The sequence below is a fragment of the Nestor notabilis genome, unplaced genomic scaffold, assembly GCF_000696875.1.
Source record: "Nestor notabilis isolate BGI_N333 unplaced genomic scaffold, ASM69687v1 scaffold13867, whole genome shotgun sequence".
NCBI classification, from domain to species: domain Eukaryota; kingdom Metazoa; phylum Chordata; class Aves; order Psittaciformes; family Psittacidae; genus Nestor; species Nestor notabilis.
The window spans coordinates 78,544-94,148 of record NW_009937000.1 but is presented as its reverse complement, the minus strand read 5'-3'; the positions used below and the strand labels follow the sequence as shown (position 1 = coordinate 94,148).

General features: G+C 40.1%; 1 protein-coding gene across 1 annotated transcript; it reads left to right on the top strand.

Annotated features, from left to right (window-relative positions):
• Positions 1-2,614: 2,614 nt before the first annotated feature.
• Positions 2,615-15,275, top strand: PDSS1 (prenyl (decaprenyl) diphosphate synthase, subunit 1; the record flags this gene model as incomplete). Its single annotated transcript, XM_010018620.1, has 7 exons — positions 2,615-2,756; positions 3,520-3,631; positions 3,720-3,829; positions 10,336-10,416; positions 10,595-10,708; positions 13,968-14,048; positions 14,811-15,275. Coding segments are annotated over 7 exons (781 nt in total), but the record flags the coding sequence as incomplete, so codon positions are not given.
• Between the last annotated feature and the right edge of the window lie 330 nt (positions 15,276-15,605).

Genomic DNA, 15,605 nt, shown 5'->3' with positions numbered 1-15,605 from the left:
CCTCTCGGGAGATACTCACTTCGGCAATTGATAAAGTTGTATAAAAATTTTGTGTAAATATATTTCATTTGGGGGTGTCTTTACTTTGAGAATGACCTAAAAATCACATCTTTCCACTTACTGGACTTGTGGGGACCCAATTATCTATTGACTTGAGTTACTGCTACTTTTTGCTTTTGTTTTGCAGGCGATGCAGAATGAAAAATGGCAGGGAATGAGAAGGATCCTGTTTCTTGTGTGTTTTCCCTAAAACAGGCATGCTCTGATTCAGAATTACTCTCACAAGACATTTGTAGGAAGCTGTTGCAGATACTTTTTTTGCCAGCAATGGGAAGAACCTTGCTTGAGACCTTGCAAAAATAGTAGTTAAAAAAAAACCCTTCAGGTTAAATTATCATGTTTGATATAACATGCTGGGACCCAGGCACATGAACCATGAACATTCCTATGCCATTTTTAGTCATTGTCAGAGATGAAATGCACTGTAATGCAGAACTTTTCAAAACTTGCTTTTGAAATGTCTGTTCTTGTGCTGTCTTCATACTACTGAAAGATTTTGGTGTGTCGGTGAGTTTTGCCTTTGCTGCTACTTCCCAGCAGGAAGTCCAGTCTGCTGACATAATTAATGAAAAAGGGAGTCCCCAAAAGGAGACCAGTGCATGAAAGAGGCTGGACGCCTTTACAGTTTTTTGAAGGTAAGTTCTCCTACTTAGTAACAATAGTTTATTTTGGAAAACTACTTACACTGAACCAGCATTTGACTAAATTACTAGTCTACAGTGAAACTTACCTTCAAACAGCTGTGAAGGTTTCCAGCTCTTATTTTCTGTTGTGTAAAAGCCACTTTTTCACAGCCTGAGCCACACATCCTGCTATTGTTCGGGGTGTAGAACTCCCACTTACAGCAGTGGGAGGTAGATGTCAGAACACAGTGTTACGTCAGCAGACTGCAAGATGTTCTTTCATTTTGTGATTAATTACTAGAATTCAATAGGCATAGGCAATGCAAGAATCGGCTGGATGGCCGCACAGAGAGTTGCAGTCAATGACTCAATGTCCAGCTGGAGACTGGTGACAAGTTGTGTCCCTCAGGGGTCGGTGCTGAGGCTGATCCTGTTCAACATCTTTGTCAGTGACATGGACAGTGGCGTTGAGTGCGCCCTCAGCAAGTTTGCCGACGACCAAGCTGTGTGGCTCAGTTGATATACTGGAGGGAAGGGATGCCATCCAGAGGGACCTGGACACGCTTGTGAGGTGGGACAATGCCAACCTCATGAAGTTTAACCAAGCCAAGTGCAAGGTCCTACACCTGGGTCGGCACAATCCCAGGCACAGCTACAGGTTGGGTGGAGAAGAGATTCAGAGCAGCCCTGTGGAGAAGGAGTTGGGGGTGGTGATTGATGAGAAGCTTGACATGAGCCGGCTTCAGTGTGCACTTGCAGCCCAGAAACCAACCATTTGGCAGGGGGGTGGAACTAGATGATCTTAACGTCCTTTCCAACCCAAACCATTCTATGATTCTGTGTACCAGAAGTAATTTTTTTTTCCTGTTTTTTGGTTAGGGTTTTTTGTTTGTTTGTTTTGCTATTGTGTTGGGTTTGTTTGTTTCTTTCTTTCATTGCTTTGCTGTTTTTAATGTCCATGTGGCTTGTTACAACTATAAGGCAAAGCTGACTGGGATAGCCATTTCTGGCATCCTGCATACAACCCATGATGAAAACAGGTAGAAAAAAACATAGATACAAGAACAAGGCAGTGGTAGCTGCATAGTCAGGTAGATGGCTAAGTTGGCTCTTTTCTGTACATTTTGCCAACCTTGTTCCCTAGATAATTGCTTCTGTGTTCTTCCATTTCCTTCTTTGCACCTCGTTTAAAAATTAAAGTAGGTGTGAACTACTGAGAGTTGAATCATCAGTGTTAGATCTTTGCAAAGGCTGAATTTCAGTAAGTGTTAGGTAGTTTGTGTTTATGTTTGTAGTCCTAAAGTGATTGCAGTATAGTTCCAGTTAATTCCTCAGGCTGTCGAAGAACCTTTGAGGTCTTAAGGCAATCAAATAACTTAAAGGATGAGATCCACGAGATACGGCTTTCAGATGTAGAATACAGGTTTCTGTGCTTGCTGATCTCTCCAGCTTGCAGGTTAGTAGCGTTTAGCCAGCTTTGGAGAGTTTGTGATGCTGCCTCTTGCAGGTAGAGCAACACCAAGAAATGGAAAACTTTAATCTCATCTACAAAGCTACCTAGCATTCTTTTCTCTGCTGTGTTCCAGATTTCCATCTCCTTGGAACCAAGCATCCTTGATGCTCTGCTATTTATTGCAGTCTAGATTTAGAGGGATTAGAGTTAATAACTTGAGAGTTTTGCAGTACTGCTAATGCAGCAAGACAGAAACAGGCCTGATAAGGATGGAAACATCCCATTGTGCTTACTGTACTAATGTGATCTTACTTTGTCTTCCTCATTCCAGGTTTGAAAGATGGGGTTCAGACCATGGAAAAACTTCAACAGCTGCTTTCAGAGAAACATTTTTTTGTTTGGTTTTCATTTTCTTTTAGTGTATTGCAGCACATAGAACTGGTTTAATTATTTGACAGTTCTTGGGTTTTTATTTCAGGGAGGTGCAAGCAAGCCAGCGCTCTGTGGCCATAATTGCTGAGATGATCCACACAGCTAGCCTAGTTCATGATGATGTTATTGATGATGCAAATTCTCGCAGAGGAAAAATGACAGTCAATCAAATCTGGGGAGAGAGGAAGGTGAGTTTCCTATTATGTGCAAGACTTGCCTTTGAGTTTCAGCAGAGCACAAATACCTGGGGGTTTTGTCACATTACTATCCTTAGGCACAGTCTTGGGATGTGCCAGAAAAAGCATGAAGAGGTGTGCACAGATTGTGGGCAAGACAAATGTGTGTTCCGTTTTTGAACTGTTGGAAGCATTAGATAAAATGTCTGACTGTAGTGTGATTCATACTGATTTTACATTCCCTATGCCATTTTCTCCAGTGCTGTTGGAATACTTAGAACTTGTACATCATCCAGAACACTATATGTTACTCTGATTCAGTAGTGACTGCAAAGAGGTTTTCAGTCAGCATGAAAATTGTTTTGATTTTTGAGAGAGGTGTTTCTTCATAGAGCATTAAAAGGAAGGTTTTAATCAGAAATGCAAGGAAAGAAATGAACTGCTGATGTATCAGAACTTCCCATGGCAATTCAGAGCTAACATGGCATAACAGGATGGTCAGAGAGAAAAGTAACATTCAAAACAACTGCACAGGCAATTCAGGTACTGCATACAGGGGGGATAGTGCTTATGTAGAAAATACAGCCAGCATTGTGGTTCAGACTTTAATAATTGGTTATCTTCTGCTTTCTCTCTTACCTTGAAATATGCATGCTTTACATAGGAAGACGGTGTGATGTGAGGAGTAGACCTGTCAAATAAAGGAAATTGTATCGCCTGTACTAACACTCACAGGAAAAGACTTAAAAGATCCTTTTTTTTTTTTTATTCTTAGGCTGTTCTAGCTGGTGACTTCATCCTTTCAGCTGCTTCCGTAGCTTTAGCACGAATTGGAAATACTACTATCATCTCTGTTCTAACTCAGGTGATTGAAGATCTGGTGCGTGGTAAGGTCTTTTTCTGTTTTTATCTTCAGATTTGCTTGCCTAAGCAGTAAACCCACAAATAAACACTCCCATCTGTGCAACTTTTTAGGTGAATTCCTCCAGTTGGGTTCCAAGGAAAATGAGAATGAGAGATTTGCTCACTACCTCGAGAAGACTTTTAAGAAGACTGCAAGTCTTATAGCAAACAGTTGTAAAGCAGTATGTACGTCTGTCTCTTCTAAAGTTAACATACCATACTGTAAGCTTCACAGCTAAACTCCTAGTTATTGCTGTTTTCTCTGGAGACCCTCCAAAGCAAACCCTTTAAGTGGTATTGTGCCAGAATGTGAATGCATTTGAGATTGTGCATTTTATCACAGTTCAGCTGTGTAGCCTTCAATATTGGTTTTCACTTTTTCTTTTGTGTTTTATATTCATACACAGATTTATTATTATCCTCACTTGAATCAAAATAAGGTTCACAGTGGCAGCCTTTAATTTATGCTATTCTGCAAATTTGAGAGTGTTTTTAATATCAGTTGGTAATTCTTGAGTCTGTAATTTAATTTGAAGTCTTCTTTTACATATGGTCCAACTCTTTAGTGCCAACTGGGACCTTAAATGATAGCAGTGGGAGGAAACAACTGATTGTCTATACTTTACACTACATTGTAAAAGAACAGGAGCATGCACTTCTTGATTTGTCTGGGGTTTTTACTTACCAGCTGCTATATCCAACCCTATCTGTCAGTCAGTTTGGTTACTTTTTTACAAAAAGATTTGATTCAAGATGGCAATAATCTCACCCCAAAAGAGTTATAATTTTTAATTTATTATTGCAGATAAAGGCAGTATATCTGGTGTATGCTACAGCAAGAGGCAGTTCTAGGAGAAATAGACTGACAATCTGTGCTAGTGTTAGTCATTCTCCTTTGTTCTCAGAGAACTGGTACATCTGTGCAATCGACGGGTGTAGAAAATTGCTGAAGTCAAAAGGATTGTATAGAATGAGAGACACCGAGTTTGCGGGGAGGGAAAATATCTAGTTGGAGAAAGAAAAAAGTCTTCTGGATTTCTCATATTAATGGCAATATGACCCTTTGCAAATCTTCATTTATATAAGTGGGCAATGGAGTTAGTAAGCAGCATCACATTATTCTGTTACCCCAGTAAAAACATACACGTTTTTATATTCACTTTGGCAGCCTTCCTAAAAGAACCCTCACATATAGAAGCAGAAATCACCTTCCTACTGAGTGGATTCTCCTTACAAATGTGCTAGGTTGAATTTTTTTCCTTTTTGTAACTCGCAATAGTTAAGGATTTAAGCACTTCTCTCCAGATTGTGGCTGTGATGCTTGTGAAAGGGGGTGTTTGGCTGCTTTTCTTGTAGTGGTTGTTCTGAGCTGTTCCATTGCTGAATTGCTAGAATTTTACATGTAGCAAAATCTGTGATTGAAAAATAAGGGAGAGGCAAAAATAAGTATGGCAAAGCCATACTTACTGGACACAGGAGCAATGACTTGTCCCTCTCAGTTTCTTTCTGCATGGATTAGAAGTCTGTGGATAGCAGTGAAAAGGGGATTTAAGGTGCGGGGTGAGTTTTGTTTGTTGGTTGGTTGCTTTGATGCTTTTGGCCACTAAGGAAAAGGATGGATTCAGAAGGGAGTTCTGTTTCTGTAGTGAAAATAATAAGCAGGATCATCAGTTCTAGATTGGAAAGGAAATTCACTTGGGGAATCAAGAATATTTACATCTTGTTTTCAGGGAAAAAGCTAAGGAGAGAGATTACTGGTTTTCAGAACATCATTAACAACCAGGCTAGTGTGTCATTAGAAGCAGTTCAGTTCCTGTTAATGATAGGAAAAAAACAGTGATTTGTTTCTGTGCATAAATAAGGTAGAGGTATTAACTGGGAAGAAGATGTCAAACAAGTTCAGGCAGCATCTTAGACTTCTACAGTGTCATGCCTTAGCTCTGGAAGAGTAGAGTATTCCTGGAACAATGTCTAAACAAAGTAACAGTCTAAAACTGTCTAGTTACTGCATTAGATACCTTTTGCATCACCAAAGCATTATTGCATTTAAATCAAAAATACTTTAAATTAGCAAAATATTTTCTTTATGGACAGAACAGTTTGTTGAAGGTGTTGGAGCCATCCCAGTCTCCAGTTTATTTCTGCAATAGGTCTGCATGGCGGAATGCTACCAAAGTTGCAGTCGAAGTAATACATTGCAAAAGGAAATGGTGGCAGATGGCCCAGAGGATCACTGAAGCCTTAGTTACTGAAAGGCATTTTTCAGAGAAACATGAGAGGTGACTTTGGTTCAAGAATTCAGAAACAGTAAAGCTGAAGTGGAATTTCTATTAGTCATCAGGCACGCTAGAGATGGCAAAATAAGCTGAGCAGGTTCTTTCTGTCTTCTTTTTATCCTGCTGTAATGTGAATTCCTAACCCTCATAAAACTGTTTATATATTGCATAGCATACTTTCAGAAGAGGAATTAAATCATGCTTGTTTAGAGATAAGTGTGGAGTTGCACTAGAGATCCTTGGTTTCTTTATTAGGAGAAAGCATGCAGCCGCCTCATGTAGGCAAGGCTGTGTATGGAAGGTCTGCCTTAGGGACTGAAGAAGAGGACTAGCCTTCAGCTCTGGATCAACCTGTGAGCTCCTGCTTTATCTGGTTCATAGTTTGGTGTGTGCACTCAGAAAAACATACCAGGGTGTGGAACTGCTGTCTGGGACAATAAGACCTCTGACCCCCACCAGCAAGACTGATTCCCCCTCCCAGCCCAGCAACGAATGCAGACTACAGTGAAGTCCAGTGACAGATGCAGGGTGATAGTATCAGTAGCATCAAGTATGGTCAGCCAGTAGATTTCCTTATTCATTATTTAAAATACAGTAACTCCTTTGGGGGTATTTCTTCATAATGTTTGCTGTGAAAAAGATTAACATAAATATATCACAGATATTGAGGCAGATAATCTTCACCTCTGTAGAAGTATAATTCTTCAATCATGTACTTGGGTTAACATGTTAAAATATTAATTACTTGAGAAAAGGTCAAACGCATGAAAAAGCAGGCTCAGGACAAGATACTTGTCTGCTCTGTGTGTGGGCTTCTGCTGGGTAGACATCCTCCTCTCCCAGGTAGGCTTTCATAACCCCCTTTCCAAGAGTAAGTTACCAAAAAGGATTTGAAGAACCTGGAGGAGAAGTCAGCGATGTGCCCTGCAGCAGTGAAGGGCAAGCACATACTGGGCTGCATCACTACTAACATAGCCAGCACGTTGGGGGAAGCGACTCTTTGCCTCTGTTCAGCACACGAGATCTCAAGGCTGGGCTCCCTCATACAAGACATTAACCTCGTGGAGTGAGTTCACTGAAGGGCCATCCTGATGGCTGGGTGCTGGAGCAAATGGTATGTCAAGAGCTGGTTTTAGTCTGGAGAAGAGAAGGCTGAGGGGAGTCCTCTTGCTGTTTCCAGCTGTGTAACAGGAGGGCGTAGGGAGGGTGGAGAGATGTGCAGTAAAAGGACAAGTTGTACATGGGAAAATTCAGTTCAATTAGCTATTAGGAAAAATTTCTCCACGAAGTTGGTCAAAACTCTAGAAGAGGTTGCCCAGGCAGGGTGTGGGATCTTCGTCCTTTGAGACACTCGGAACTCAACTGAGTTGAGCATCAGTTGAGATCAGCCCTGAGCAACCCGATCTAAATGTGAAGTAAGCTTTGCTTCACAGTGAGTTGTGAAGTGAACTTCAGAGTTCCCTTCCAGCCTTAACTATTCTGTGATTCTGCTGGGAAGAGGAACAGTGCTCCTGTTTGGAAGAGCACTGGTGGATGATCCACGAGTGAGAAGGCAGGATCCTAATTGCTTCAGGAGATGGGCATAGAGGAGAGAGGCTGGAAAATGGGAAGATTTTAGAGCCTTTTCCTCTCCATGGTGTCCACGAATCTAGGAGAGTGAGAGCAAACATCTCCTGTACTGTTTATATAACCATATCCCTTCCCTGCCCAGCAGCAGGTTTTCCTCTCAGGGCACTGGTATAGATGTGCAAGTACCTTAAACTCCAGCTGCCAGTCTCACATCATAACTAACAGAGCAGGGTGTAGCTACCCAGAGCTGATGACAGACTGTTTTATGGATGTGAAATTCAGTAAAGAGGCAAGATTGGTTTATAGTCTCTCATGGAATATGAAATAATAGAAACATTTTCTTTTCTATTTTAAAAAGTGTGTTTGAAATAATGCCAAGCAGATTGACTTGCGTTATTGCTGAATTGAAAGAACTTTTCTGAAGAATTTGTTCTGCTTGGTATTAGGAAGGATTTTTTTAGTGGAGGACAAGCCTGAATTCTTATAAGATTAAATTTGTAATCAGCGAGTCATATCAGAGGAGCTATAGAATGTTTTCAGAGGGTGAGCTTTATTATTTAAACATACATCATTATATTGATACTGTTATCCTGATGCATGCTATTATCCCAGTATGGCTTCAGTTAAACTTCCTCACTCAGTGTCGGGCTGACTGGGCCCAGGCTGTCTGCCTGCATCCTGGTGAGCGTCCGGGTGGGGGCAATAATCCACAAGAGCTATTTGAGAAATGGGCTCCTGAAGGAACTCCCTGGTAGATAAACCCAGTCATGTTGCAGGTTTATGATGTGGTCATGGTCATTGCTCACTTGGGGTGTGACAGGCACATCAGTGTCCTCCTTTTGTCTTCAGAAATGTCTGTAACCTCAGCAGGAGCTACAAAGGTCCCCTCTTGCAGAGGTGCAAGAATACATTTTGCTTTGATGAATTCTGTAACTCACACTTCTGTTTCTTCAATTGTATATATGCAATTCCCTATATAGGTAATGTCTGCATCCCCAGAAAACTGTGTACCTACAGGAATAGCCCTGCCTTTCAGATGAAATGAGAAAGCTCTCCTCTTTACATGGCACTTCGTTTCCCCATCTGCCAACTTGCACGCATGCTGACCCTTTGCTGTCAGCGAGGATTTTGTCACTGTTATACTGAATTCCATATTTTAGTTCTTTACATGAAATGTGGTGGTACGTAAAGACTTCACTGAAACAGGGTACATGGAGTCTCCCTGCCTTGCTGATATTTATTAATCTGTATTAGAGAAGCAACCAAACTAGGCATGGTACAGCAGTAGAAGATGTTAACTCTCTGGGGCAAATGCTGCTATGTAAGAGAAAAGCATCAAAAGGAGGATAAAAGGGCAAAATGTTCTAGTTTGATAGTCCCTAGCAATGTCTATTCAAATATCTCATATTTGCAGTTCAGTCTGTTTCAGTAGCCATCAGGATTTTGTATGACTAGACATCAGTAACGTTCTTTTCCTGCCTTACTATCCTCCTCTTTTAAATAAAATTGGGAAATGTGAGATGCTGTTAATGCCTCAGGCCTCCAGGTTCCTCTGGGTTCTAACTATTTTCCACGGATGCAGTTATGACTGGGAAGTGTTCTGATGCCGAATTACAAAATGCACTGATGCATGAAATAGTCCCTAATCTTGTGCAAGTTGCATCACATTTATTAGGATATAATGTTGTTTCTTATTTCCATCTTCATGTTCATCTTCAAAGCTGCTGCTGGACTCACTTTTAGTTTGGGATTGTTTGGGTTTTTTACTGATCCTACCTTACATAGTCTTAAAAAGGAACTTTTATATATATATACACACACATATTTTAATGTTGTGTGGCTTTCCTGGTATGTATTTTAGTCTTACATTAAGTAAAATGTACCTTCGCTCCTTCCGTTAGTCACAGCAGTTTTGGAATGTCTTCATTAAACCAGGATGGATTTTTTGCCCCCTGTTCCTAATGGTTTTATTGAAGGCTGAAATAAATCCGAGTATTTAAACATAACCAACCTCATTTTGCAAAGTGTATAATCAATACATAAATGCAAATGCGTAAGTGCCCTTACTTTGAGGCAAGATACTAATTCGCAAATCTTAGTTTGTGTCTTACATTTTAGCTTTGTGGGGTTTATGCAGCAAAACTTCTGTCTCTCAAGCAGTCGATTATCTGTACTCAGTTACAATGTTTTATTTATCTCAGTGGTGCTTCTGCCTAGCTTGGTGTCCTTTCTTCAGTCACTGTCTTGTCTTTGCCGCTAAGCATCCCTTGATACCTTTGTCTGCAAGCTGATCAGCTTATCTTCCTGAGCAATTCAGTTATCATTACTATCACCCTTAAAATTAATCTTATCACAACTGTCCCTCCTGTACTGGGTGCAGCACAGCCAGTTTCATGGATCTTTTATGAGGCATGTAATGTCCATTTATCTGTTGTCTGACCTCCAATTATCCCCTGGCTGAGTTATACATGTAATAAATTTAATTCCCCTAGCAGTGGACTGTGTATGAGTACTAGCCTGCATGTGCAGTGCATCCACATTTCTTCTCTTTTCATCCTTGCGTTATAATTCTTAAGTCTGATAAATATTTAATAAAGCTGATCTCTTTCCAGAAGAATGTATTTTTAATACTGCATTGCTGTTCAGTCTTGTTTTCTAATAACCTTGGCTTTTTGTGTGTATCCACGAACAGAGAGAAGCAGAAATGTGCTACTGACTCAGCTTTATTTCCCTTTCCCAGATTCCTACTGTCCGTGCTTGCTATGCCACTCCTATGGTGAGAGACTTTAAGTGGATACTAACTAAAGCTTTCTATTTACTTGGGGTTTTCTTTTTCTTTTCAGGTTTCAATTCTAGGCTGCCCTGATCCCAAAGTTCATGAGATTGCATACCAGTATGGAAAAAATGTTGGCATAGCTTTTCAGGTAGTGCTTTTGTTGAACTAAAGGGAATCTAAAATCTAAACTTTTCCAAAGTGCCTTAGAAATCAAAAGTGGGCTGTGTTGATCATTTCTATACATCTTTTCTTATCAAGGATTCTTCTGCATTTAGTTCTGATTTACGATTTATAAATAATCTGTACATTTGTCTATCTCTTTCCAGCTAATAGATGATGTGCTGGATTTTACATCATGTGCTGACCATCTGGGGAAGCCAGCAGCAGCAGATCTCAAGCTTGGATTAGCCACAGGCCCTGTCCTGTTTGCTTGTCGACAGGTAAGTCAACAGATTGTGTATCCCCAAAACAGAAAGTGTACACTGCTCTTCACAGCACACACAGAGGTCCAGCTCAAACACATCAAGTCTATAGTGTGATGAGAGTGTTCTGGGTGTTTGGGATCAGCTAGATTCACCGTGTGCACATACATGTGCTTTCAGATTGAGAAACACCTTTGTACACGTGTGCTCTCACCATGAGGCCCTTGTATGAAAAGCAACACTAAATATTTTGCTGCCTCAGTTCAAGTGCATAACCTTTGCAGAGGGGCAGGGATTCAGAGAGTTTTTGCATGTTTTGTTCAGGTTATTCCTAGGTAGCTTCTTCCTTATGATTGTCCTTGAGACATCGTGTTCTCCTCAGACTTGACTATGTGCGTAGGCTTTTTGCCAAATTATGGGCTTTGTATTCATTCTGGGCCCAAGAACTTAAATCTCTGCCTAGCTTTTAGGTGGGCACCTCTGTTTATTGGATTTGAACTCTTCACTTCTTTGCTCTCAAATCATATTCAGTTACAAACATGGGGTGCTTTCTCTTCTGAAGTTCTAATAGTAGTTTGGATAAGAGAAAAAGGAGTATCATAAATAAAATAAGCTTAAAATTGGTCAAGATTTTTAGTGCCTTAAAAGTGATTTGGTAGAGTAGAAGGAAAACAGAAGTGCCAGCAGCACCAGAAGAAACATTAAAATTGGTGCTAATCCATAGAAGGGGGAGAAAGTTGTTTACTGCATCTTGTTCAAGCTTCTGATTCACCCAAGGAAAGAAGATTTGGGACTTAAATCAGTCCTTCCTATCAAACTTCACAGCATGGTACAAAAACTGGCACAACTAGTTCCAGTAGAGCTCTATAGTCTGTGATCTTGCATTGGAATTGCTCAGAGCTTGACATGGGAAAAGTTTTAAATCATTAAAAAACAAACTTTTTTACTTCTCCTCTTTCTTAAAGAACCTGGGGTAGGGGGAGGTGGAACATGTACATGCGTCTGTTTCCTCAGCCTTTGGGCATTTACAAGGACAGGTAGCTCAGAAAAGACAGGAAAGCAGACAAATGCATGCTGAGAACAATCTCCTCCATGTTCTCAGTTCCTCCCCACAGACTCCTCTGGGGATTCACAGACCTTTCTTGAATCATTATTTCAGGATTTGTTGATAAGCAGCAGGATCTTGTTAGTCATCAGCAACTGGAGTTCTCTAAAGAATAGTGACACTCACTCACGTACAGAAAGAGAATGCAATTGTGAAATGGTCTAAGTGTTAAAGCTACTTGTAGAGAGAAACAAGGACATTTGCACATACTCTTGGTTTTGGCAGAGAATGGGCAACACTGATTGTCTTGTGGGTATTGAACATTACATTTTTTTATTATTAAAACTATTCTTTTATTCATTTGTTTGGGTTCAGTGTCTCCAACTTTCAACTTATTTAATCATTTAATCTATCACTGAATTAGCTTCATAAGATAAATGAGTTGCAAAGTTTTCTGCATTAACCAGAAGGTTGCTTTGCTGAAAATTTCCTGCTGTTTTCAAGAAAGTGGACTTAAGTAATATATAATGAAAGTATAAGTGAAAAAAAGATAAATCTAGAGCTTCAACAGACACTTACCTGTGCTGCTACTAAAAGATGTTTAATCTATTTGTAGCAGAGAACAAAACCTCCTGAGCCTTGAAGATAGTCCAAACTGTAATTGGTAATTACAGGCTGTCTTTTCTCTTGAAATTAATATTACTCCTATCCTGCATACCCTTAATATATCTGGTGATCCTCTCATTGTCTTCTTGACAAACATACTTTAGTTCTTCAAGTGCTCTGGATCTTCCGTGACGGTCACCTTATCTTCTTGTTCTCTCCTTTCCGTCTGAAACACATCTTTGTGTGTTAGAATCTTAAGGAGAAGGCTTTATACAAAAACGCTTAGCTTGATGTGAGACCTGTTCATTCAGTATTTTAAGTCAAATACTCAGTAAAAGGAAAAAACCACAAGCCCAAACATTTTTTTAAGGAAATGTACTAGTATATGCTAAGTCTAAAGCCACTCTTAAGGTAGTACAGCTGAAGAATGAGGGGTTATTTTTGTTATAAGCATTCCTGTCAAATCTGCAGAACTGCTAAGAACAGCTTTATGTTACAAGTTTGGAGATTTTTATATCCTTTAGTGTTTAAATGTAAAAGTGGAAGTATATGCATCCTATATGGTTGTAAATATGAATAATACGAAAATAGATTATATGAGTATTGCAATTAAATTGTCATTAGATGGGAAGAAAGCTAGGATCTAGAGAAGCCAAGAATGAGTCACCAATAGACTTCTAAATGCATCTCCCAAGAAGCCTACCTGTGAGTAATAGAGAAATGTCACAACAGGGATGCTACATCTTTGTTCCCTACCACGTTTGTAGATCTACAGTTTCAGGCCCAAAGGCGTGCAAGGAAAGCAGGTTACTGTTTGCAAGTGTGTGGCAATAAAGTAATCTTTGACTATAACCCTTTCAGACATGATCAGCAGCCACCTTTCTTTTAAAAATAACTCTTCTGCAGCATAGCTGTCTTGAGTTGTGGCCTTAGTTTGTTAAGCACCAGGTTTTTCTGTTTCTTGACTGCCTGATGAAAGTGCCTGCATGTTTACGAAAGACATGCAGTGACTTTCTTAGACAACTGATTTTAGTTATCATCTACCTGATTTGTAGGGAATTGAGCATGCAGTACTAAATGCAAATTCTATGTGAGTGAAAGTAAAATATATTATAGTTGTCGTTCTTATAAAAATCTCCCCAAGCTTTCCACAGGCAGATCCTGTGTCTATAAAATACCAGACAAATGGAGAGCGTAAGTGCAACAGACAGTCAAAGGTATCATGAAGGGTTTTACAGGTTGAACTGCACAATCCAGATATAACAAGCTTCCTGGGTTTGCTGTGGTATGTCTGGGGGAAGTGGTGCTTCTCCTGGATGTGTCAAATTAATCATCATTTGTGAGATAAGAATACCTGAACAGATTACACACCTGCCAGTACCACTGGATTATCTGCTCAACATGATGAAATGGCAGCCAGAGCCAAACAGTTTAAGTTTTAAATGCTTGGGCTCTACTGTACTACAGTCCTGTGCAGATCACAGGTATCTACCTATAACTATACCTGTAGGAACACCATTGGCAGAGGAGAAGGTCTGTACTTTGGTTTCTTTTTGACCTTGGTATAGCAGGGAGCGATACAGAACAATTCACAAGCAGTACAAAACCTCCTTCCTTTGTTCTTAGTTTCCAGAAATGAATGCTATGATAATGAGAAGATTCAGCAAGCCAGGAGATGTTGAACGTGCTCGGAAGTATGTGTTGCAGGTAGGACTGATAACCAGGTATTTCATTCCTGAAGTGCTGGACCTGCTGAAGTCAGCCTGAAACTCATTGCTTCTGAAGTAAAACAGCAGGGCTGCATTTTCAAATCTGTGTTAAGCAGCATGCCGAGTACAATACCGAGTTAGTGCTCTTCAACTGTCTTACTGGTGGTGTTTTAGCAGAAATGCTAAGTACTGAAGAGCTTTTTTTTTTTTTCTTTTCTTCCCTCCAATAGCATGAATGCCACACAATAAAAGTTAAAAGCTCATGCATGAACTCAGTTCCTTCAGCTGAAGAGTAGCTGTATCCAGCAACTGGTGTAAGCGGCATGTAATACCAGTCTTGGAACTGCAGTGCACACTGTATCAGTTTAAGTTTACTCTGGTCTGCAAAGACAATAATAGTCTGTACAAAATTAATACATTTTCAGGAAAGCAGGTTTTTTTTTTTTTTACATCTCTAGGGCAGGGGGAAGAGGTTAAACCATTAGTCCTAATTCTACTGAATAGTATGTTACTATACCAGTGTCGTTTTGTAAGTATACTTAAGTTTAGCATGGATAAGTTCTAGTATTTTGACACTTTGGAGAAGAGATGAAGGATTCGATGAACACATGAAAGAATCCTTTTCCTTTCTCCTTCAGACTGTAATTAAGTGTTCAGGGTACATAGTGACTGTAAAACTTCCCCCTGTAACTGGAGGAGGCGAAAGGCAGGAGGGAGGCTAACCAGTGACCCATTACCTTTACCTGTCTTCCCACACAAGAGTGATGGTGTGCAGCAAACAACCTACCTCGCCCAGCGCTACTGCCATGAAGCTACACGAGAGATCAGTAAGCTACGGCCATCCCCTGAAAGAGAAGCCCTCATCCAACTGACAGAAATGGTACTCACGAGAGACAAGTGAGAGAACTCCTTCCACTCGTTCTGGCAGCTACTTACCAGACTGTGCCTAAATTGACTTCTAAAGTTATCTGCTTCCAACACATGCTACCAAAAATTATTTTTTTAGAAACCGGTTTTTTTTTTTTTTTTTTGAAGTTCTGGTTTTTTTTAAAGAAAAAAAATGGAAGTTGAAAGTGTTTTATTGTGGGAAGCCACAGTTCAGAGCACATCAGACTGTGCTGTACAATTGTTTTAGTGGGGACTATTAACTGGGGGGGAGTGGGGAAGATGTTTACATGTTAATGCACAAAAGCCACAATGAGAATAAATATGTATCAGTGTATGAGAACTGAAGTTGTTCCAGATTTCACTTGTTGGCACTAATAAACAGCATGCATGGTACTATCTGGGAAAATCCTGGGAAGGTAAATGGTTTGAAAGTGTTCCTGGCTGTTGAACTAGAAGTACCTGGAATTGCATATACAGAAATCAGTTTGTTGTAACAGACTCTATGTGGACTTCAATGAGAAGTTTCCCAGTTCACAATGAAATACAGGTATGCTGTTAGTTGCTACTTGCTAGCAGTTAAGATGCAGGATTTGAGTGCCACAGTTAAGAACTGGCACTAAAATTCAGCAGCCAGTGAAAGTTTCAACTCCATCACCTTCCATCCCCC